The 20,828-nt window shown below is 55.0% G+C and overlaps 2 protein-coding genes across 2 annotated transcripts; both read left to right on the top strand.

Moving 5' to 3' along the window:
- Positions 1–69: 69 nt before the first annotated feature.
- Positions 70–5,746, top strand: FBXL6 (F-box and leucine rich repeat protein 6; the record flags this gene model as incomplete). The annotated part of the gene is made up of 9 exons (XM_081953255.1): positions 70–383; positions 459–617; positions 705–768; positions 855–986; positions 1,123–1,230; positions 2,132–2,245; positions 2,365–2,596; positions 3,777–4,026; positions 5,339–5,746. The coding sequence occupies 9 exons, from the start codon at positions 70–72 to the stop codon at positions 5,520–5,522; spliced, it is 1,557 nt and encodes a 518-aa protein (XP_081809381.1). The 3' UTR covers positions 5,523–5,746.
- TMEM249 (transmembrane protein 249) lies at positions 5,546–20,448 on the top strand. The gene is made up of 7 exons (XM_081953254.1): positions 5,546–5,679; positions 8,247–8,769; positions 11,900–12,041; positions 15,416–15,513; positions 16,339–16,531; positions 18,469–18,554; positions 20,275–20,448. The coding sequence occupies exons 2-7, from the start codon at positions 8,371–8,373 to the stop codon at positions 20,416–20,418; spliced, it is 1,062 nt and encodes a 353-aa protein (XP_081809380.1). The 5' UTR covers positions 5,546–5,679; positions 8,247–8,370; the 3' UTR covers positions 20,419–20,448.
- The last annotated feature ends 380 nt before the right edge of the window (positions 20,449–20,828 follow it).

Here is a 20,828-nt window from a genome sequence, read left to right as displayed (position 1 = left end):
GCCCTTCCCGGCCTCCTCCGCGCGCCTCCCCTCCCCCCCCCGGGGATGGTGGGGGCGGGGCGAGCGGCCATGCGGCGGAGGGGCTGCCCGGGGCCCCCCCGCAAGAGGCGTCGGGGGCGTCGGGGGGCGGCGTCGGGGGGGCCGCGGCTGGTGGTGCTGGAGGCGGCGGAGGAGGGGGCGGCGCTGCTGCTGGTGCCCGAGGAGGGCGGGGGGGCGGCGCGGGGGGGCCGGCGCAAGAGGCGGCGCGTGGCCGAGGCGGGCGGGGGGCCGGCGGGGGCCGGCGGGGGTGGCTGGGGGTCCCTCCTGCCGCTGGAGCTGCTGGTGCGCGTCCTGGGGCTGGGGGCCTCCGACTCCGAGGGGGGCGCCGTGCCCTTCCTCTGCCGGTGAGTGCCGTGGGGGGGCGAGGGCGGGAGGGGGCGCGGGACACCCCCCCGCCTGACCCCTCTCTCCCCCCCCAGGGCGGCCTGCGTGTGCCGGCTGTGGTCTCGGGCGGCGGCGGCGCCGGTGCTGTGGCGGCGGGTGTCGCTGGGGCACTTCTGGGCGGCCCCGGGGCAGAAGTGGGCGCCGGCGCAGCAGAAGAGAGCCCTGGGCACCCTGGAGTGGTTGGCCGCCCACAGGTGAGGAGGAGGACGCCCCCCCCGGTCCCTCTCCGACCCCCCCCCCCGGTTCCCGGACCCGAACCGATGACCTTATGTGCTCGGCAGGTTCTCCCTCCTGCGCGATTTCACGCTCAGCCACTGGCAGAGCCTCGTCCCGGCCGTTCTGCAGGTGAGTCGGGGGCCGGTGGGTCTCCTGGGTGGCCCCGTTCCTGCCCTCCGCAGAGGAGGGAGCTGACCCCCGCCCTGTCTTTGCAGGCTCTGGCCGCCTCCAGCCCTCACCTGACCGCCCTGCACCTTGCCCACTGCAGGGGCTTGACCGCCGAGCTCCTTTGCCTGCTGGCCACCTCCTGCCCAAGGCTGGTCAACCTGAACCTGCAGGGGTCCCAGGTGAGGCTTTGCCAGGGTGCGTGTGTGTGCGTGTGTGTGTCCAGGGCCTGGCAGCCGCAGCCTGCTTGGGGAGGGGGCTCTGCTGGAGGATGGAGGGGACGACCAGCAGCTCTTGCCCCGTTTCCTGCCTCTCCAGGTGGACCCTTGGGCGCTCACCAGCTTCCTGGAAACGGCCGGGGCCCGCATGGAGCAGCTCTCCCTGAGCTACAGCAGCCGCATGAGTGCCATTTTGGCTCTCCTGGTGGTAAGCGGACCGGGCGACCTGCGAAGGCCGGCCCTGACACCCCAGATGGAGAAGCCCCTTCCCCCAGGGGGACCGGCCTGGTGAGGGGGGGGAGCTCTCCCCACTGGCCACAGTTTCCATCTAGACACGGATGTTGGTGGCTGCCACTGGAGCCCTTTTAGCCAGAGTCCCCGCCTGTCCTGTGCGCCCCCCGGGACCTCTGGGCAGCCCAGTCCCTCGGGGGTCCCAGAAGGAACTGCGGCCGCTGGAGTCGGGGGCCTTGCTGGGAGCGGCATCCACTCCTGGCCAGGTTCAGCTTCCAGTTTGGGCCTTTGCAGTGAGTCCTCTTCTTACCGCTGTGTGTTTAATGACCCTTTGAGGGGTCATTTGATCCCCTTTTGTGACCTTCTGACAAGCCAAGTCACTGGAGAACCCAGATTCACTTAATGACCGTGTTACTAATGTAACAATTGCAGCCATTGGCTTAACAAATGTGGCAAGAAAGGTTGTCAAATGGGGCAGAATTCATTTTAACAGCTGTCCCAGCCACAAATTTGGGGGTGTATGTGTGTCACTTATGGTCGTAGTCGAGGGGGAGGTTGGTTAAGAGACATTCCTCCCTGGGGGCGGGGCAAGTGCAGGTGTTCGGGGGACACCGGTGCGTTCCAAGGGGGGTCAGACGCTCCGGGGAGATTCCTGCACTGCGGAGTTCATCAAGAGACGAGCTACGGGAGTCGGGCGTTGCTTGCACCTGGCAGCGCAGAAAGAGGCCAGGCCAGGGGCAGCAGGCGGTTGCTGGCTTGTGTTGGGCAAAGCCCTCTAGGGAGCCCCTCCTGCACTGGGGACTTCCGGAGCTGAGCGAAGCTCTTCAACTGTCTCTGGTTCTGCCTCCCCCCCCCCCCACTGCCCCTCCTCTCCCCAGGGCGGCTGCTGCCCGGATCTGCGGCTGCTGGAGGTGAATGCCGAAATCAAGCAAAGCACCCAGGAGTTCCAGCTGCCCATTGAACAGCTCCAGGCTGCCTGTCCACAGCTGCAGGTGCGAGGGGGTCACTCTTGCCCCCTCCCCAAGTCAGAATTGGGGGGCTGTCCCAGGAGCGGGGGGGGGGGTTTCCGTGGCCTGTCAGTAGCTCTTCTGCCCACTCCTCTTGCCCACAGGTTCTGCGCCTGCCCAACCTCACCTACTACCCAAAGCAGCTGCCCAGCTCTTCCCCCCCGTCCCTGGGCTTCCCGCAGCTGGAGGAGCTGTGCCTGGCCACCACGGCCTTCTCCTACGTGGACAACCACATGCTCTGGCGGATCCTGAGCACCTCCAGCCGCCTCCGTGTCCTCGACCTGCGTGGCTGCGTCCGTGTGACGCCCGAAGGGCTGGAGCAGCTGACCTGCCCAGGTGGGTGCAGAAAAGCGACGTCCCCCCTGTCCCCAGGCAGCCAGTTAGCCCCACCCCTTGGCAGGTCTGAGTGTGAGGCCCTTGCAGGTTCCTGCCAAAGCACCAGAAGCCCAGACAAAGAACAAGGGAGGGGAACTGGGTGTTCTGGGAACGGTGTGCCCCGGCCTCCTCCTGGCAGGGCTGAGCGAAGGTCACCCAGCTGGCATGGAGCCTCTGCAGGACTCAGGCTCCTGGGTTCTAGCCTGATGCTCTACCTCCCCACCAAACAGGTGGCACGAATGGCATCACCCACCAAAGGGGAAGAGCCCTTCCCTCCCCTCTCCTTCACTGCCTGGCTGTGGGGGGCTTTAACGCCACTGGGAAGGAACCCAAAACGGAGCCAAGAGTTTGGCTGACGGAAGCTTTTAACCCTGGCTCCTCAGAGGGTGGATGGGTTTATGGAGGCCACCTGAGGTCAGGTGGAGTTCCGCCCCCTGGGACTCTCAGCCCCTGCAGTGGAGGAGCCGATCTGGTAGGGAGGAAGATGAGGGGCCTGGAGGCTAAACAGACGAAAAAGGGTTGCAGGAACCGGGCATGGAGGATGGGGGGGGGGGGACCTGATGGCAGCATTTCACTCTCTGAGGGGCTGCCCCAAAGAGGAGGGGCTCAACTTATTCTGCAAAGCACCTGAAGGCCAGACAAGAAGCAATGGATGGAAACTAATCGAGAGAAGTATCCTGGAATTAAGGAGAAATTTCCTGAACAATTAATCAATGGCTTCTCTCCAGAGGTTGTGAGGCCTCCATCGCTGGAGGTTTTCAAGAAGGGAGTGGACAGCCACTGGTCTGAAATGGTAGAGGGTCTGCTGCTTGGGCATGGGGCTGGACTAGAGGACCTCCGAGGTCCCTTCCAGCTCTATTCCAATTGATTGACTGGAAAGGGCTGTTGCGTCTTCCATGCAGGGGGCTGAATAGCAGCCTCTGGCTCCTTTGCAGATTGTCCCATCAGGAGCAGCGGGGAATTCCTGGGTCCTTGTGTGGATTGGTGGAGGAGCCGGTCGTAGCTCCTTGTGCCCCCAAGAGGATGGTGGCCGGGTGGGGCAGGCCTTTCCGAGACCCTCTCCCTGGGGCCCCTTCTGTGTCCCGAGGGAGGGGGCTGCGGGGGTCCTGGCGCCTGCTGACCTCCAAAGCATTTCCTGCAGATCTGGAGCAGCTCTACCTGGGCCTGCACTACAGCGACAGTGGCCTCTCCCGGCCCCTGGAAGGCAGCCCCCTCCTCACCTGGAAGTGGCGGCACAGCCTGCGGGAGCTGGACCTGACCAGCCAGAGCTTCAGCGAGGAAGACCTGGAGCAGGCCATGGCTGCCTTCACCCAGGGAGGGGGCGAGGCGGGGGCACCGCTGCTGCGCTTCCTCAGCCTCACGGGGACCAAGGTTGCCCTCAGGACCGTCAGGTAAGCCGGGCAGTGCCCGCCGTCCTCCCCCGTTCCTTGCTGCTTCAACCTATGGTGCCACGAAAGGAGGGAGACTCACAGGGGCACCTGGAGATCCTTACGCTTGGGCATTGCGGGCATCACGCCGTTTGTGCCCTCCAGAAATTGGCATGGCCAAGACCCCCACTGCCATGTGCCTTCAGGGGCTTGGCTGTGGGGAGGTGGGGGAAGCACTCTGTGAGGCTTGGAGGCCCACGGCCCTGGCTCTCTCAGGGAGGCCAATGCCAAGGAATCTAGACCAGGGTGCCTGGCTCAAGGCCTCTGGGCTGGACCTGCCCCACGGGGCTGCCCTGGAAACAGTGAAGGACCGGCCTTCTGCGGTGCCTCTGCCAGCAAAAATGGGCTCCCAATCTCCGTTTCTGGCTGGGACAGCCTCTTGCAGCCCCCTGCCAGCGAACGTGGAGCGGCCTCCCGAGCTCCATTCTCCCTGGCAGAGGCTGCAGGAGGCTGTCCCAGCCAGAAACGGAGATTGGGAGCCCATTTTTGCTGGCAGAGCACTGAGGCCACCACAGGCGACCCCCCCCCCCATGACATCAAGCTGGCCCTGCAACACCACCACCCCCCAGGTCAAACACAACCCTAATGCAGCCCTCAATGAAATCGAGTTTGACACCCCTGATCTCGACAGTCACTTAACTGAAATGGTATGGGTTCCCCTGGACTAGAAGACCCCCAAGGTCCCAGCTCATTCCATTCTATTCCAATGGAGGGGGGGGGGCAACTGTGGCGACCTTACGACCGATGGACTTTGACTCCCAGAATTCCTGAGCCTTCTATGCTGCCACGTGGCCAGAGTCCACCCCCACCCCCCACCCCCCGACTCAGAGGCATTTTGCATCCAGTCTGTCCTTCAATTACAACCCTTCATTTAGGGACCGTTTGAAGTTTTAACAGCACTGAAAAAAAGCATCTTTCCCACTTAACAACCATTGCAGCATCCTCATGGTCACTGATCGAAATGCAGATGTTTAGCAACTGACTCATATTTATGACGGTTGCAGTGTGTCTTCCCATCTCCCCTTTTGTGACTTTCTGACAAGCAAAATCAATTGGGGAAGACAGATTCACTTAACAACCGTGTTACTAACTTAATGACTGCAATTATTTAATTAACAACTTTGGGGGGGGGAAGGTAAAAAAATGGAGCAGAACTCACTTAACAACTGTCTCAGCAACATAAATTGTGGTCGTAAGTCGAGGCCTGTAACCCTGTAATGGCCCTAAGGGAAGTCCCCCCCCCATCTCCTCCTCTTTTTCTTCTTCATCACGCCAGGAGCCTGGTTGCCAGCTGTCCTGCCCTCACCTACCTCAACCTCTCGTCCTGCCGCCAGTTGCCCCGGGGCAGCAAGAAGGTCTATCGTGGTCCGGAGGAAATCCACCAGTGTTGGAGTCAGCTCTTGAGCCGCTCGGAGGACCCAGAGACCCCGGGGGGGGAACCTAAGAGCTGCCACTCCTGAATTCTGGGCCAGCAAGTTGGGAACACACACCCGCCCCGTTTTCCAGGATGGCTGATCCTCTGCTCCTGATTTGAAGCTGCCCCCCCTCTCCCCCCTCAGTGGGGCCTCCCCACCACATCAGGAAGACAAATCTTGAAGCACCTTAACGCTAGCTTTTGTACGTATTTCTCTTTTCTAATGTTTGTAGATTCAAGTTTTGCCTGAATAAAAGGAGTTTTCTGTAATTGGTGCAGCACTTACTCTTCGGTGCAGAAATTCTACCTTCTCTCTGCCCCCACCACACCTGCTTCTTCACTGGGGGCCAGAAAGAGAGAGAGTCAGAGAGAGAGAGAGAGGAGAAAAGAGAGAAAGAGAAAGGGGAGAAAGACAATGAAAAAAGAGAAAAAGAGAAAGAGGGAAGAAAGAAAGGGGAAAGAGAGAGAATCAACGTGAAAGGGGAGAAAGAAAGGAAGGGGAGAAAGGGGAAAAAGAGAGAGAGTCAATGAGAAAGGAAGGGGAGAAAGAGAAAGGGGAACAAGAGAGAGAGAGAGAGAGAGAAGGGGGAGAAAGAGAAGGGCTTTCTCATCCGAGAAGCTTCTTCAGTTCTCCCTGGTGGGGAAGGATTGATGTGCTTTGCAGGCCTCTGGTGGTTAGTCCTCCCTCTGAGAATACTCTTTTCCAATTCCCCCACCACCATTCAGTTAGAACTGAAGAAGCTTCTTGGATGAGAAGCGAAACGCCTTCCAGGGGAAAAAAAACAAGTCCAATTACCTTTTGAAAAAGCACCTTTGGGACAAACTCGACCTGGATGGGTTGAGACTCCAGAGACATGCAGGGCCCTGGTGGCACACCTGCTCCATAAAGTCTTCCTACCTGTTACTCCCTTGACCTTCCAATGGACCTTACTTGACCGCTGACCCAGTTCAGCCCTTGGGAGGAGGGTGGGCTTCTTTCTCTGGAGCTCTGGAAGCTGGAATTGTCAAAGGACCCTAACAAGCTGCTGCCTTTATAACGTCTGAAGAATGCCCCCTCCCCCACAGTCCTTTGGTAAAAGGCAGGACACCTGGACCCCGCTTTAAATCTCTGGGGGACTGGACTGGGCTGCCCCCCGCCTTCTCTGGTGGCTGCTGGGATGCCCTGACTGTGTTCCTTTCCTGAAACAGCCTCCTCACACGGCCTTCCCTTCCTTAGAGCAGAGCTCTCCAAACTTGGCAATTTTAAGGCGGATGTCAGGGATGGTCCCCCCCCTTTTAAGATCCGGGTTAATGTCGGGGTTCCAAACAGCATCCAAAAGTAAATCAGACCCCAAGGCAAAGTATTGCTCAAAATTCCAATTTATTAAGAGAGCCACATTGGCACATCTGGAGTCAACAATGTTCACGTTTGCTCAGAATGGAGTGGTGGCCATATAAATGTTCTTAAGTGAATAAATAAACTACAAACTGAAAAAATAGCAAAGATGTTGTGCTGCACACTAAGATACTACAGTGGACCTGTTTTTTGCCTTCCCTGGGCTCCAGACCCTTTCTAGGAACCTGGGGAAGGCGAAAAAGGTCTCCCCCCCCCCCCCCAGGCCCTCCGGAGGCTGAAAGCTCCCCAATTTTCAACTTCCTTCAGACCGGAACATCTGTTTTTCTCTCTCCCATGCCCTGGCTCCAGAGGCTTTCTAGGAGCCTGGGGAGGGCAAAGGCAGCCTCCCTCACCCCCCCCCCCCCGAGGCCTTCCGAAGGCCAGAAAGGGCCCATTTTCCAACTTCAGGTTTGCGCATTGGGCTGTTTTTCGCCCTCCGGAGGCTTCCCTGCAGCTTCCAGAGGGTGAAAAACGGCTGAAAATGGAAGGCCGAAGTCAGCTGGCCAGTGCGCCCATGTGTGCTGGAGCTGACAGGGCAACGCCTTGCGTACCCTCAGAAATGCCTCTGTGTGCCCCCTATGGCATGCGTGCCATAGGTCAGCCTTCAAAGCTCCATGGTGTCCATTTATAACTCACTTTCTGGCTCGTTGGCTGGCCCAGCTGGGATCCGGGCTGCCCGTGCTGTACTCCCTGGAGCTGCCTGGGTTGATTAGGAGCCTGTTTGAAGCTCTCCAAGAGGGGCGCTTGTGCGCTCACAACCAGCGAGCCCTTTGTGAAAGAAAGTGCAGCCCACCTCTGCCAGCGTGCAGTAAGATTTGATGGCTTTTGCATGCAAATACAATTAGGTTACATCTTCCAAGTAATTTGGCTGCTTTAGGCGAGCCAGGGTTTGGTTAGAACAATTTTAAAATGCACGTATATTGGAAACTGGGTGCCTACTGGAATATTTTGAGGTATTTATTGTAATGAATAAGTTGGAGGGACCTCGGAGGTCTTTTAGTCCAACCCCTGCTCAGACAGGAAGCCCCACCCCATTCCAGACAAGTGGCAGTCCAGTCTCTTCTCAAGAGCCTCCAGTGGCAACTTCTGGAGGCAACCTCTGTTCCACTGGTTAATGGTTCTGACTGTCAGGAAGTTTCTCCTCGGTTCTAAGTTGCTTCTCTCCTTGATTAGTTTCCACCCATTGCTTCTTGTTCTACCCTCAGGTGCCTTGGAGAATAGCTTGACTCCCTCTTCTTTGGGGCAACCCCTGAGATATTGGAAGACTGCTATCATGTCTCCCCAGGACCTTCTTTTCATTAAACTAGACATACCCAGTTCCTGCAACTGTTCTTCATGTGTTTTAGCCTCCAGTCCCCTAATCATCTTTGTTGCTCTTCTCTGCACTCTTTCTAGAGTCTCCACATCTTTTCTACATCGTCGTGACCAAAACTGAATGCAGTATTCCAAGTGTGGCCTCACCAAGGCCTTATAAAGTGGTATCAACACTTCACGTGATCTGGATTCTCTCCCTCTGTTGATGCAGCCTAGAACTGTGTTGGCTTTTTTGGCAGCTGCTGCACACGGCTGGCTCCTATTTAAATGGTTGTCCACTAGGACTCCAAGATCAGAGTTGGTATTCAGCCGGTTGGCATCAGTTCACCTGAACTGGTGGTGGAAATTTTGCCAAGTTTGGCGAACGGGTAGCAGTGGCCAGCCCCCAAACTGTTCCCCCTGTCGCTGGTTGCTTGCCCCCCCCCCCCCCTGGTTGCTGTTCGCCCTGCCTGATGCTTTGCAAAGCAGCTCTCAAAGAGGGGGCGGCTGGGAGGCTCCTTTGCCAGCCATCTGGTTCCCAGCAGCAGCAGCTGCCGGCTGGTTGGGGGCTGCCGAAAACTCCAGTCAGCTGGCCTTCCAGACTCTGGGCCAGCCGCCACGGAAGGTAATAGAGCAAAGAAAGAGGGGGGGGGAAGTGGGGCTAGGGCCGCTAAGGGAGGGGAAACGGGGGTGACTGGCCGAGGGAAGGTGGGGGTAGATAGGGAGAAATCCCCACAATCTTCCTATCTTTTCCTCTGGACGTGGCTTGGTGGTGGTGGGGGAGTCATGTGACTGAGTGGGTGTGAGTGACGCACATTTTTTTTACTACCGAACCGGTAGTAATGGCGCATGGAGCCCACCCCTGGTTAAGCTCTGTGTGAATCCGGGCATAGGTTTTAAGTGTGCATAAGCCTCGGTGGCTGGACTCCTCTTTCATGCAGAGCAAGAAACTGTTGATAAAGGAGAATATTCATAGCTCAGGGTTGAAATGAGGGGCCCTTGGGGCCCTCTGACCTTGGCTGTTTTCTTGCAGACGTTTCCTGACCCAACTAGGGAACATCATCAGTGCTGCAAGAGAGTGTGTAACCAGCTGCACTCATGATGTTATCTAGTTTGGTGATCAACCAACTGCACGGAACCAACCAAGCTCAGAGACCCCCCCAAGGACCCCCCAAGAAACCATTACTGAGAAGCCACTCAGACAATAAACCCGAACGTAGTTCATGTTTATTCAATTAGCCCTATTTAAACCACTGCATAGCGTGACTCTGAGGACGCTAGGAGAGGCAGCGAGGGCTAGTGGTTCCTCTGCCCCGGCCCTGAGCTTTCCTGGGTGGGAGAGAAGATGATGATAGAGGGGAACCTTTGCAACCTGCCCTGAGCCTCGGTTGAGTCCTGTTGGCATCAAGAGACACACGGGGGTGGGGGCTCCTTCCTCCCCCTCCTCTGCTTGCAGCTCCCAGCCCCATCCAGCCCACCCTGGGTCCTCCCCCACCCTCTCATCAAGTTCCCCTCCCTGTGCCCCATTTCCACAACCACACCTGGGCTGATTCGCCCCAAGGAGGAAGGGCAGAGAGCAGCAGGTGTGTGTGTGTGTATGTGTGGGATGGGTGGGTGTCTCCTCAGGTGTGACCCCTGGTGGGCCCCGTTCCTTTTTTCCCTATGTTTGGTTTTATTTTATTCGAAGGTTAAAATCCAAAATAACATTAAAACAGAGGCAAAAAACTAACTAAAAACGTTCAAAAGTGAATTAAAAACAAAACAAAAATGGACGTTGCTATTTTACAACACTGATTTATGAACTTTGGGAACAAGATGCAATTGGGAAAGTTCCCAGGGAAAAGGCTAAGGAAATATTTCATGTTGAAGAACCAAAGGGGGGGTATTTGACCTCCGGACTGGGGGATAAGGGTCGGGGAGGGGGGGGATTTGTGATAAAGAAGAAACCACATAGACTTTCTGCAAGGAAACGACAAGAACAGATGGTTAAAAGAGCACTTTGAACTTTACCTTTGTTGTTGTTTAACTTATTTCTTCTTTCCTATTGTATAATATATAACAGGTCAATTGGGTCAAATGCAGATAGTTCTCAACTTAAACCATTCATTTAGTGACCGAGGTTACAGCAGCACTGAAAAAGGGGATGCCAGGCCTGCAGCCCTCTTTCCTTGTGGGTCTTTGGCCTCCACACTTCCTATTATTCTGCTATTCCTTTGCTATGGGGGGAAAATGGGAGGGGGGGGATTGTACGGAGTGAGGTGATGTGTAGCCATAAACACAATTCGGGTTTTCCCAGATGGGCCAACGTGGCTCCCTTCATCAGTTGGGACTTTGAGGGATCCTTTGCCTCGGACTCCGATTTACTTTTGGATGCTGCTTGGAACCCTGACAAGGGACTTATGACCACTTTTCATACTTAATGACCGTTGCAGTCTCCCTGTGGTCGCATCCAAAATTCACATGCTTGGCAACTGGCACGGACTTATGCCGGTTGCAGGGTCCCGGTGTGTGTGTGTGTGTGTGTGTGTGACCTGATCCCCTTTTGGGTCCCTTCTGATGAACAAACTCAGTGGTGAAACTGGAAGCACTTAACAGCAGTTTGACCAATTTAACAACTGCAGTGATTCACTGAACAACGGGGCAAAAAAGGTGGTAGGATGGGGCAAAACTCACTTAACAACTGTCTTGCTTAACAACAGGAGTTTTTGGCTCAGTCATGGTCGTAGGTCAAGGACTACTTGTCGATGTAGGAACTTTCAGAGCTGCTTGCAAGGGTGCAGGCGGTTATGGTGGCCGTAGATTGGTCGGGGTTCAACTGGGGGGGGTTGTCCCCTGGTGGCCCCCCTCCCTGAAGCTCAGAGGCTGAGAGGTCCGGTTGCCATGAAGGTGGCATTCTGTTGCTCCCCGTTGCCAGGCTGGTGGCTGCCTGCACCCAGCTGAGCCCACGAGAGACGGGCAGCCTTTGGGCGGCCTTTGGTGCCAGCGCGAGAGACACTGTAGAGCCTCTGTTGGCGCAAAGACTGCCCTCACCCTCTTTCTGCACCTCGCCCAGGGGCCATTCGCAGGTGGGCGGCTGCCACAGAGGGGGCAGACCCCTGTGCCCATGCTTCTGAGCCTCTGCCGAGTCTCCCAGGGCAGAGAAAAAGGCAGCCTGCTACCTTACCCTGCTTTTGGGGGGGGTCACCAGGGTAGCTTCAGGGCAGTGTCGCCCTGCTGGGTGGGCTTTCTTGGGGTGTACCCAGAGGCTCAGGGTCCCCACACCTTCTCCCCAAGGATCTCCCACCTCTTTTCCTGTGATCAGAGGGAGGTGGAGGTTTCCTTTCCTTGCTCTAGCAGTGTTGCCCCTCCCTCTCTGCTCACGTCTTCCTTCCTTCCTCTCTTTTTTCCTTCCTTCCTTCCTTCCTTCCTTCTCTTTTTTCCTTCCTTTTTTCCTCCCTTCTTTTCTTCCCTTCCTTTTCTCTTTTCCTTCTTTCCCCCTTCCCTTCCCTTCCTCCCTCCCTCCTCCCTCTCTCCTCTTTTCTTTTTCCTCCCTTTTCCTTCTTTTCTTCCTTCCCTTCCTTTTCTTTTCCTTCTTTCCTCCCTTCCCTTTCCTCCCTCCCTTCTTCTCCCTCCCTCCCTCCTCTTTTCTTCCTTCCTTCTCTTCCTTTTTTCTTTTCCTTCTTTCCTCCCTTCCTTCCTCCTTTCTTTTTTCCTTCTTTTTTCCTTCTTTTCTTCCTTCCCTTCCCTTCCCTCCCCCTCCCCCTCCCCCTTCCCAGAACCCTGGGATGCTGTTTCTGAAGACCATCCTGAGGGGCCCCCTGGCCCTCTGGTATTGTGGCTTTGTCAATTCGGAGGAGTACCTCCACGAGCAACTCCAGGAAAACAAATATTTCCCCTTCCAGGTGCAGCAGCCCAAAGGTAAGGCGTTTTCCATGGTGGGGGGGGCAGTGTGAGGGTTGGGGGATCCCCCCCCCGCAAAGCCTCTCCAGGTTCTGCATACAGAATCTGGTGAAGAAGGGCTGGGCTGGACAACCAAGCACAGATTTGGGGCTCCTGGGGTTGTTTTAGCCCTGGGGGCTGCTGCCATTGGCCCCCCAGGAGGACTGGGATGAAGAAGGTGTGATTGTGCAGCCAGGTCCCTTTCACCCTGAAGGATGCACAGAAATGCACCTTGGAGCATGACGGGCACTTCTGGTCTCTGGCCAAGGAACCCCAGACTCCAGGAGTCCTCAGCTCACGACCACAATAGAGCCCAGCATTTATGTTGCTAAGTGAGACAGTCTTTAAGCACCTTTTGTTCCATTTTATTACCTTTCTCGCTATAGTTGTGCTTCTTGCAACAGCTTTTATTTGGGGCCCAATTTTACGCAACATTTTTTATGTAATGAGGGGAGCCCCTGGAGAGGCTTTGGGGGCCAAAGTCACCTCCTGTACCCCCTGAGCCCTCGGCCCCACTCCCTGAGCACTCCCTATGGGGTGGAAACCTGGCATCTCTGGAGGGCAAAGTTGGGGGAAGGCTGTTGGAAAACGATTGGCCCAAAGCCCCAGAACAGCTGTTCTGCAGCTGGAACCAAGTTCAGATTTAGAGCCGAGGAGGATCAAGGAGAGAAGGCATAGTACAGGCAAGTCCTCGACTTATGACCACAACCGAACCTAAAATTTCTGTTGCTAAGCGAGACAGTTGTGAATTTTACCCCGTTTTAGGACCTTTCTTGCCACAGTCGTTAAGTGAATCACTGCAGCTGTTCCTAAGTGGGTTGGGAAGTGACTTGGCTGGTTAGAAGGTGGCCAAAGGGCATCTGGTGACCCCAGGAATACTGCGGCCGTCATAAGTGCAGGCCAACTGCCAAGGGCCTGAATCCTTCGATCACTAGGGGACCAGGGGGATGCTGTCAATGGAAACAATGGTCGTCAGTCCCCTTTCTCAGAGCCGTTGTCACTTGAAACGGTCACTAAACGAACTGTTGTAAGTGGAGGACTACCCGTAGAGTCCGTCTATTGGGCTAAGGTTGGGAAACCGGTCTGGCAGTTCTTCTAGAGAAGGCAGCCTCTCCTGCAAGATGGTTTTCAACCCACTGGCTTCAGTTTGCAGTTCGATGCCCATTAGATCCCCAGTCACCCAGGCCAGGGGCCCCCAATCCTTGCTCTGCAGCCCCAGGGCTGGACCGTGGCCAGAGAAGAACCGGGCCACGCAAGCGGTGTGAGGGAAGCCATCCCCTCTTCTGCCCCCGCTGCCGCCGCCCGCACAGCTGGAAAGGTTGGGGACCACCGACCCAGGCCCTGGTTGTCCCAAAGGTGCTTTCCCCAAAAGACAACTGGACTTTCTTGGAGGTTTTTTCTTTGAAAACGTTTTGCTTCTCCTCCAAGGAGCTTCTCCAGTTCTCAAAGTTCCGTTCAGCTGCTTGGCTGGGAAGTGAAATCTTTCCAAGGAGACAAGCAAGGAAGTCCATTTGCCCCTGGGAGAAGCACCTCTGGCTGATAGCTCAGGGCCCCAGGGGAATGCAGAAAAGGGCTCCATTTAGTAACCAGGCGCAGCTGTTCCTGCAGCTGGTGGTGTTTTGGAGAAGGGGTCTCCAACTCCCAGAGTTCCAGCTGGGGAATCCTAGGATCCTAAAGTTGCCAAGGCTGGAGAGCCCTGCGTTGGAGAAAGAGACCCCACCGTTGGGTGAGCTCCTCCAAATGGAGAGCCAGCAGCGACAGTGGCCCAATGCCTGCCCAAGGAGAGCTCTGGGGAAGGAGGAGCCCAAAAGGTGCAGCAGCTGGACTTTCTTGAAGACGTTTCCCTTCTCATCCCAGAAGCTTCTTCAGTGGAGAATGGAATGACGTATATTCCTGGCAGCTGTTGGGAGAAACGTCCTTCTGGGTTCAGTTCCAAGTGGGGAAAAAGAGACTGGAAACACGGAGGCTGCTTGGAAAGATGGTTTAATGGTGGACAGGATCACATGGCTTGAGCTCCTGAACAGAAAACAGGGATCAGATGCTTCCAGATGTTGGGAGAAGAAGAGAAGAGAGGCAGAGATGCTGAAAGTCCTGGTTTTATGCCCTCTCAGGCCTTTGATCCTGAGCTTGTCTTCTGATTGGTTGTCAGACTCCCATGGGGCCACGCAGGGCAACTCTCTAGGCTGTGCTATGAGTCCACGTTTGGTTGAGCCTGGCTTCTTCCCAGGTGCCCTGTGGTGAGATGGGTAAAGGGCTAATACTATCATGCCTTAATCCCATCACCGTGGAGCTAAAAAGGGGGAGATCTTTGTTATGTAGAATAGACAGGCTCAGGGCTTTAATGGCCCATAGACAAAGGTGGGAGCTATTAAGAGTGAGTCTGCTTCCTGCTGAAAAACATGTTTCTCCATTTCTGATCCAGGGAAATATAATATTCTGCCTTTTTCAATATTTCCCAGGATATTTCATTTTTTCTAGGAGAGGGGTGGGTGCTAACTTCCTATGCAGTCATCTGGTCGTTACTCCATTCACACTCACAGTCACCATTCAGTCAGAACTGAAGAAGCTTCGAAAGGAGCTGGCTTGCGACGATACGACGTGCGATCTCGGGGCTCCGAGATTGCAGTCGATACTTTTGCCACTGGACGGTCCATCTGGACCTAAACCATCCCAAAGAGATGGTGACAGGGAAGAGTACATCTTGCTGATCTCAGGGACATCGCAAAGCTCCTGATTGATCCAAGAGAATCTCTTCTAGCTGGCGACAATAAGCACAGCCTCAAGCTGCTGAAGTCGGGACAGCTCCGCAATGGAAGGAAAAGCGGAAAGAGAAAGTGTGTCCATCTGGTGAGGAAATCTTATTTTTATAAAAGACTGCCCAAAAAAGATTGAAGTTAAATTAAATTGGTAAAGAAAAGGAAAAAAAAATGGCAGAATTAAGCATTGTAAACAATGATTAAGAAAAGAGGTTTAATTTTTTTGTTAAAATTAGAGCATTATGTTAAAAATGTAGTGTTAATGGATAAAGTTAGATAAATAATTGATAAGGATAACAATGTGTGTGTGTGTGTGTGCGTGTGTGTAGGTTTGATAGGAAATTTGGTAAAAATTTTAAATGATGAAAAAAGGGGAAAAAGTTAGTTAAACTTAGTCAAACTATTGCTAAATAAATGACTGATAATGATAATAAACCCACCTGTTGCACAGAAGAGAGTGGAGGCCTTCTGATCTTGAGGGAGGGGGGAGAATCGGAGTTGCCCCGGGGATGTTGTGAGTTTTGAAGGGCTGGCCGGGGGATGGGAGGGGGCAAAGACCCCCAAGACCCCCCAGGAGACCCTGCCTCCTTCCCACAGTGTTTGTGATGGAGTATTACAAGGACACCGTCTGGAAAGGCCTCCTGGGCTTCATCCTTTCTGTCATCGCCAGCATCTTCTACTTCAAGACGTCGGCGGTGAGTCCTTCTCCATGCTCTGACTGGGGACCCCAGGACTCCCCTCGCTTCCCCTCCAGTCCCACCCTTTGGGAGCTGCTCCTGGTCTTAGGGGGCCGCTGGGAGCCCAGGCAGGAGGGCCCAGGGCTGGGAAGCCTGGGAGTTGCTGGCCCAAACCCCCAGAGGGACCAGAGGGACCCGGCAGCCTCTGCCTTGGACTGCAACTCTGCAGCCATCTGCCCCCAACCCAGCCCCCCCCCTTGAATGCTGGGTGCTCCCCTTGCGGAACCTGCTCAGGACACAGTTCAGGAACCCGGGCAGGTCCCTGTCCCCGTCCCTTTGCCCAGCTGAAGGGCGAGAGGTCTCTCCAGGGCTGCCAAGTGGCTCCCTGGGAATCGCCCGGGTGGGTCTCCTCTGAGGGGCCTTTGGGGGTTTCCTTCCAGACCTTTCAGGACCCAACCTAGGAAACACGGTCAGTGCTGGAAGGGAGGGGGGTTTGTGGGGAGGAGGAGGAGGAGGAGGAGGAGGAGGAAAAAGAAGAAAAGGAAGAGGAGGAGGAGGAGGAAGAGAAATGGAGGGTTCTGACCTCAGTAGCTTTCTTGCAGACATTTCATTACCCAACTAGGTAACATCAGCTGTGCTAGCAGGAGTGGGGATTGCAGAGCTGAGAAAGAGGAGGAGGAAAATTTCCGTGGCTTCCCAGCTTTCCCTGCCTCCCTGATGGTGACCAAAGAGCCCCCCCCCGGTGCCCCCCCCACCGCACCTTTCTTCCCGAGCTCCTCCTGGCTTGGCTGGAGTCCCCCGGGGGCCCCTCCCCCCTCCCTGAGCCTGGCCCTCCCCCTGCAGGCCTACCAGGACCTCTCGGCCTTCTTCATCTTCAGCCTGGTCTCCAGCCTCTGGGTGTTTCTCAGCAACCTCTGCAAGCGGAGGCTGATCATCAACCACCTCCGGGAGTACTACCAGTTCTACATCCGGGGCATCCTTTGGCACGAGGGGCCCCTGCACCAGATCTACGTCCGGCTGGTCAGCCAGCGAGATGGTAACCACCCCCGCCCCCACCCCCACCCCGGGAGAAGGGGGGGCCCTTGCGCCTCCTAGACCTATGACCACAACGGAGCCCAACATTTCTGTTGCTAAGTGAATTTTGCTCCGTTTTACATTTCCTGCCATAGTTGTTAAGTGAATCACAGCAGTGTTGTTAAGTGAATCTGACTTCCACGTTGACTTCCTGGTCAGAAGGTCACAAACGGGGATCACATAATCCTGGGACACAGCAACCGTCATAAGTATGAGTCAGTTGCCAAGCATCTGAATTTTGATCATGTAACCACGGGGACGCTGCATTGGTCGTAAGTGTGAAAAGTGGTCATAAGTCACTTTTTCTTTTCTTTTCTTTTTTTTTTATTAAAAGAGTTTTATACAAACAAATTTTCCCCCTTTTCACCCCCCCCTCCACACAATATAAATCTCATACAAATGCTATACCCCCCCAACCCCCCCGCAAAAATTCACATGCAAATATTATACCAAACACTTTACCCCCTCCCCTCCCCCCATCTTAAAATAGATTACTCATAACCCCTCTCCTCCCAACAAACACTATATAAATTTCTCTTAAATTAATAATAACACATTGATCATTTTCTAAGCTAATTTAACATCTATAACTCTTAATATAAATTTCTCCTAGCCTAACAATGTTTCATTAGTCCCATCTTCTAATTTATTCATACATATATATTGCCCCATCCTCCACCCTAACCCTCCCCCACCTCCCACACAAACCCACCCCCCTGACTTCCGTCACTTTTTCAGTGCCATTGTAACTTTGAATGGTGGCTAAGTCAACTACAGGTAGTCCTCGACTTACGATCAAAATTGAGCCCAACATTTCTGCCGCTATGCAACAGTTGTTAAATGAATTCTACCCCATTTTACAACCTTTCTTGCCACAGTTGTTAAATGAATCAACTTCAGTCATTCAGTTAGTAACAGAACTGGCTCCCCTATTGATTTCACTCGTCCAAAGGTCGCAAAACAGGACCTCAGGCTACTGCAACCGTCATAAATATGAGTCGATTGTCAAGTGCCTGAATTGTGACCATGGGGGGAATGCAGTGACAGTCGTACCTGTGAAAAGCGGTCACAAGTCACTTTTTTCAGTGCTGTTGCAATTCGAACGGCCACTAAATGAATTGTTGTAAGTCAAGGACTGCCTTTACCTTGCTTGCCAGCAGTGCAGCTGATCCAATCAACCCAGCCCTGACCCTCATGATGGGTTGAGCCCTGGAGGACAGAAGCCCCCCCTCTTCTCCTCAGCTGAATGGACGGAGGGGGGGAGGGGGAAACCAGGCTCAGACACACAGGAGACCTGAAGCCCCCCCTCCCCGTCCTCCTCAAAGGCCCCTCCTCTGGCCCCTCCTCCCTCCTCCTGGCCCTGACCCCTTTGAGGCCCCCCTCCTAGGGGGCGTAGTTCTCTGAAACTCCCCTGGGACGTCATTGCCCCTCCCCACCCAGGCCAGAAGCTCCTGCCCCCCATCTTGGCTTCCTTTTGGGTCAAGAGTTGAGCCGCTCCTGGCAGGAAGTGGCCGCTGGCCTCCAAGTGCCTCAGGCCACGTCTGGCCGATGCCTCCAAGGCCCCAAAAGAGAGGAGGTTTCGGGGGGATGTAAGGCAGCCCAGCTACACAAGGGTTTGTTTGTGGTGGGCTCAGGTGGGCACTGAAAGACCAAGTCCCACGTCCTCAGCTTTGTTCGTTGTTGGTAGGTTCCTTCTTTCATGGGGGTCGACTGCAGGGAATGGGCTGGGGAATTCTGGGCGTTGAAGTCCTTAAAGTCTCTGCTCAGGAAAGGGAGCCTTGAGGCCTCTGAAGGCTCTTGGCCCTTCAGCCCAGGGCTGGCTGGGAAGACCTTGGCCGGGAAGCGTGAAAGCATCCGTTGATGGTCCAGGGCCCATCACCTCCTCTTGTCCTCTCTCAGCCCATGGGACGGTTTTCTACAGCCTCATCATCAACGGCTACCGCCTGGAGGTCCTCACCTTGGTTCACTTGACCAAGAACCACGAGGTGAGAGCTGGGGAGAAGCGGGATTCTCTCTCTCTCTCTCTGTTATCATGTCTGTGTTTCTGTCTATCTATTATCCATATCTATTATCTCTCTCCTTCCCTTCCCCTCTTTCCTATCTATCTATCTATCTATCTATCTATCTATCTATCTATCTATCTATCTATCATCTATCTATCTATCTATCTATCTATCTATCTATCTATCTATCTATCCATCCATCTATCTATCTATCGATTATCTATCTAGCGATCTATCTATCTAGCGATCTATCTATCCATCCATCCATCATCTATCTATTTCTCCCCCCCCCTCTCTGTTATAGTGTCTGTCTGTCTGTCTCTCCATTGATAAAATTTATTTGACTCCCATTTCATATCCAACTGGGAGTTTATAACATAAAAACTGTGAAAACGTCAAAATCATCCATTATAAAACACAGCAGATAGAAAGAGTAACAGATGTTCTTAGCTCATTGGACCACAACTCCCATGCTCCCCAGCGAGCAGGGCTTGGGCAGGTTCCTTGTGGGATGTGAGTGATAGGGTTTATGTTTAGGATGGGGTCAAGCAGATCGCCAAGCTTCCTCCCCAGCCACATCCCCCCCCTCCTTTGCTCCAGTTAGAAAGGCCCTCCCCTCCCCCTGCAGCCCTGCAACCCCCTGGGAGGAGGAGGAGGAGGAGGAGGAGGAGGAGGAGGAGGAGGAGGAGGAGGAGGAGGCTTATCACCCCTGGGCCAGCCCCGCCCTGGCCCTTCCAAGGGAAGACGAGGGACATTCATTTAGCATCCAGCATTCTAGGGTTGGTCTATGCGTTGTTCCCCCCGCCCCCCCCCCCCCGAGAAAGAGACAATGTCAGGGTTCCCAATAGCATCCAAAATTAAATCAGAGTCCGAGGCAAAGGATTGCTCAGAGTTCCAATTGATTAAGAGAGCCACGTTGGCCCATCTGGGAAACCCCGAATCCATTTCCCCACCATAGAAAAGGCCTAGCAGGAGAATGGAAAGTGTGGCCAAAGACCCACAAGGAAAGAGGGCTGCAGGCCTGGCACAACCCTTTCCTGCCCAGCTGAGGAAGTCGCCCCCCTTCCATGGGGCCCTGAGCGACTCAGGAGGGAGAAGAACAGCGCCCTATCCCTCAGCTTTGCCCCCGCCCCTTTGCCCCTGTCCATACCTTTCCCAAGAGACTTCAGTCTAGCCACATTTGCTGAAGGCACCGGGGGGGGGGGGGGGCAGTAGGAAGGGTGCTGGCTGAGCACCATGAAAACTGTAGTCCAAGCATGCCAGATGGCACAAGCACCGAGGAAGGGTCAACCCAACTCATATAGCCCACCTGCTGCAGGGACCAGGGGGGGCTCCCTCTAGGCAGACCAGGACACTGAACCCCAAGGAAGCCGCCCAAGGGGGGAGGGGACCTAGAGAGGAAGGGGCTGGAGTATGACCCCCTCCCCCGTGTCTGGCCTGGCTTCTGCTAGGGAGCTGTGGTAGCACAGTGCTTAGAGTGCAGTATTGCAGGCAGACTCTGCCCATTGCCAGCAGTTTGATCCTGATTGGTTCAAGGTTGACTCAGCCTTCTGTCCTTCCGAGGTGGGTCAAATGAGGACCCGGATTGTTGGGGGAAGAGGCCGACTCTGTAAACCGCTTAGAGAGGGCCGGGAAGCGGCATATAAGTCTAAGGGCCGTTGCTGTGGCTCGGCTTTGACTCCTTTCTCTCCCCTGCCAACAGCTGGTCGACAGCCTTGGGCGCCGCATCGCCCGCCACCTGAATCTCAACTATTTCGACTCTGAGGACATCTCCACGCTCCACGTCATCTGCCATTTCCCCCCCGAGGTGGAGGAAGAGGAAGAGGAGGACTCACTGAATGTGTAGCACCTGTAAGAGTGTCTGTCAATGAAAAGGTCTCGGTGTTGAGACGTCTCCTCTGGTCACCTGCAGCCCAATGGGCCCCACAGCCTCAGAGGCGGACAAGGCAGCCTGTCCAACGAAAGGGAGCTTAATGGGAAGAAAAGCCAGGAAAAGCCAAAGGGACCAGGACCGATTAGGCAACCCCCCCACCCCCCCCGCGAGACCCAGCGGAAGATCCTGTAAACAGGAGCCAGCCAAGAAAGCCAATACGATCCTTAGTTACCCAAACAGAGGCATTGAATCAGGATCACCCAAAGTCTCAGTGCCGCTTGATAAAACCTCAGTAAGGCCACACCCAGTTTTGGTCACTACAAAGAAGAGGTTGAGGCTTGGAAAAAGTGCAGAGTAGCAAATGGGATGATTAAAGGCCTAGA

The sequence above is a fragment of the Natrix helvetica genome, assembly GCF_964273705.1.
Source record: "Natrix helvetica genome assembly, chromosome: 4".
In the NCBI taxonomy this organism is placed as follows: domain Eukaryota; kingdom Metazoa; phylum Chordata; class Lepidosauria; order Squamata; family Natricidae; genus Natrix; species Natrix helvetica.
The sequence above is the reverse complement of the archived record's forward strand: the minus strand, read 5'-3'. Positions and strand labels throughout refer to the sequence as shown.

What these genes read in the sequence shown, in the direction of transcription:
- TMEM249 (XM_081953254.1), top strand. Translation starts at nt 8,371, where the DNA reads ATGCAGCCTAGAACTGTGTTGGCTTTTTTGGCAGCTGCTGCACACGGC. An exon ending in TGGGCCAGCCGCCACGGAAG is followed by an intron (nt 8,770 to 11,899) that starts GTAATAGAGCAA and finishes CCCCCTTCCCAG; the next exon opens with AACCCTGGGATGCTGTTTCT. An exon ending in GCTGGTCAGCCAGCGAGATG is followed by an intron (nt 16,532 to 18,468) that starts GTAACCACCCCC and finishes GTCCTCTCTCAG; the next exon opens with CCCATGGGACGGTTTTCTAC.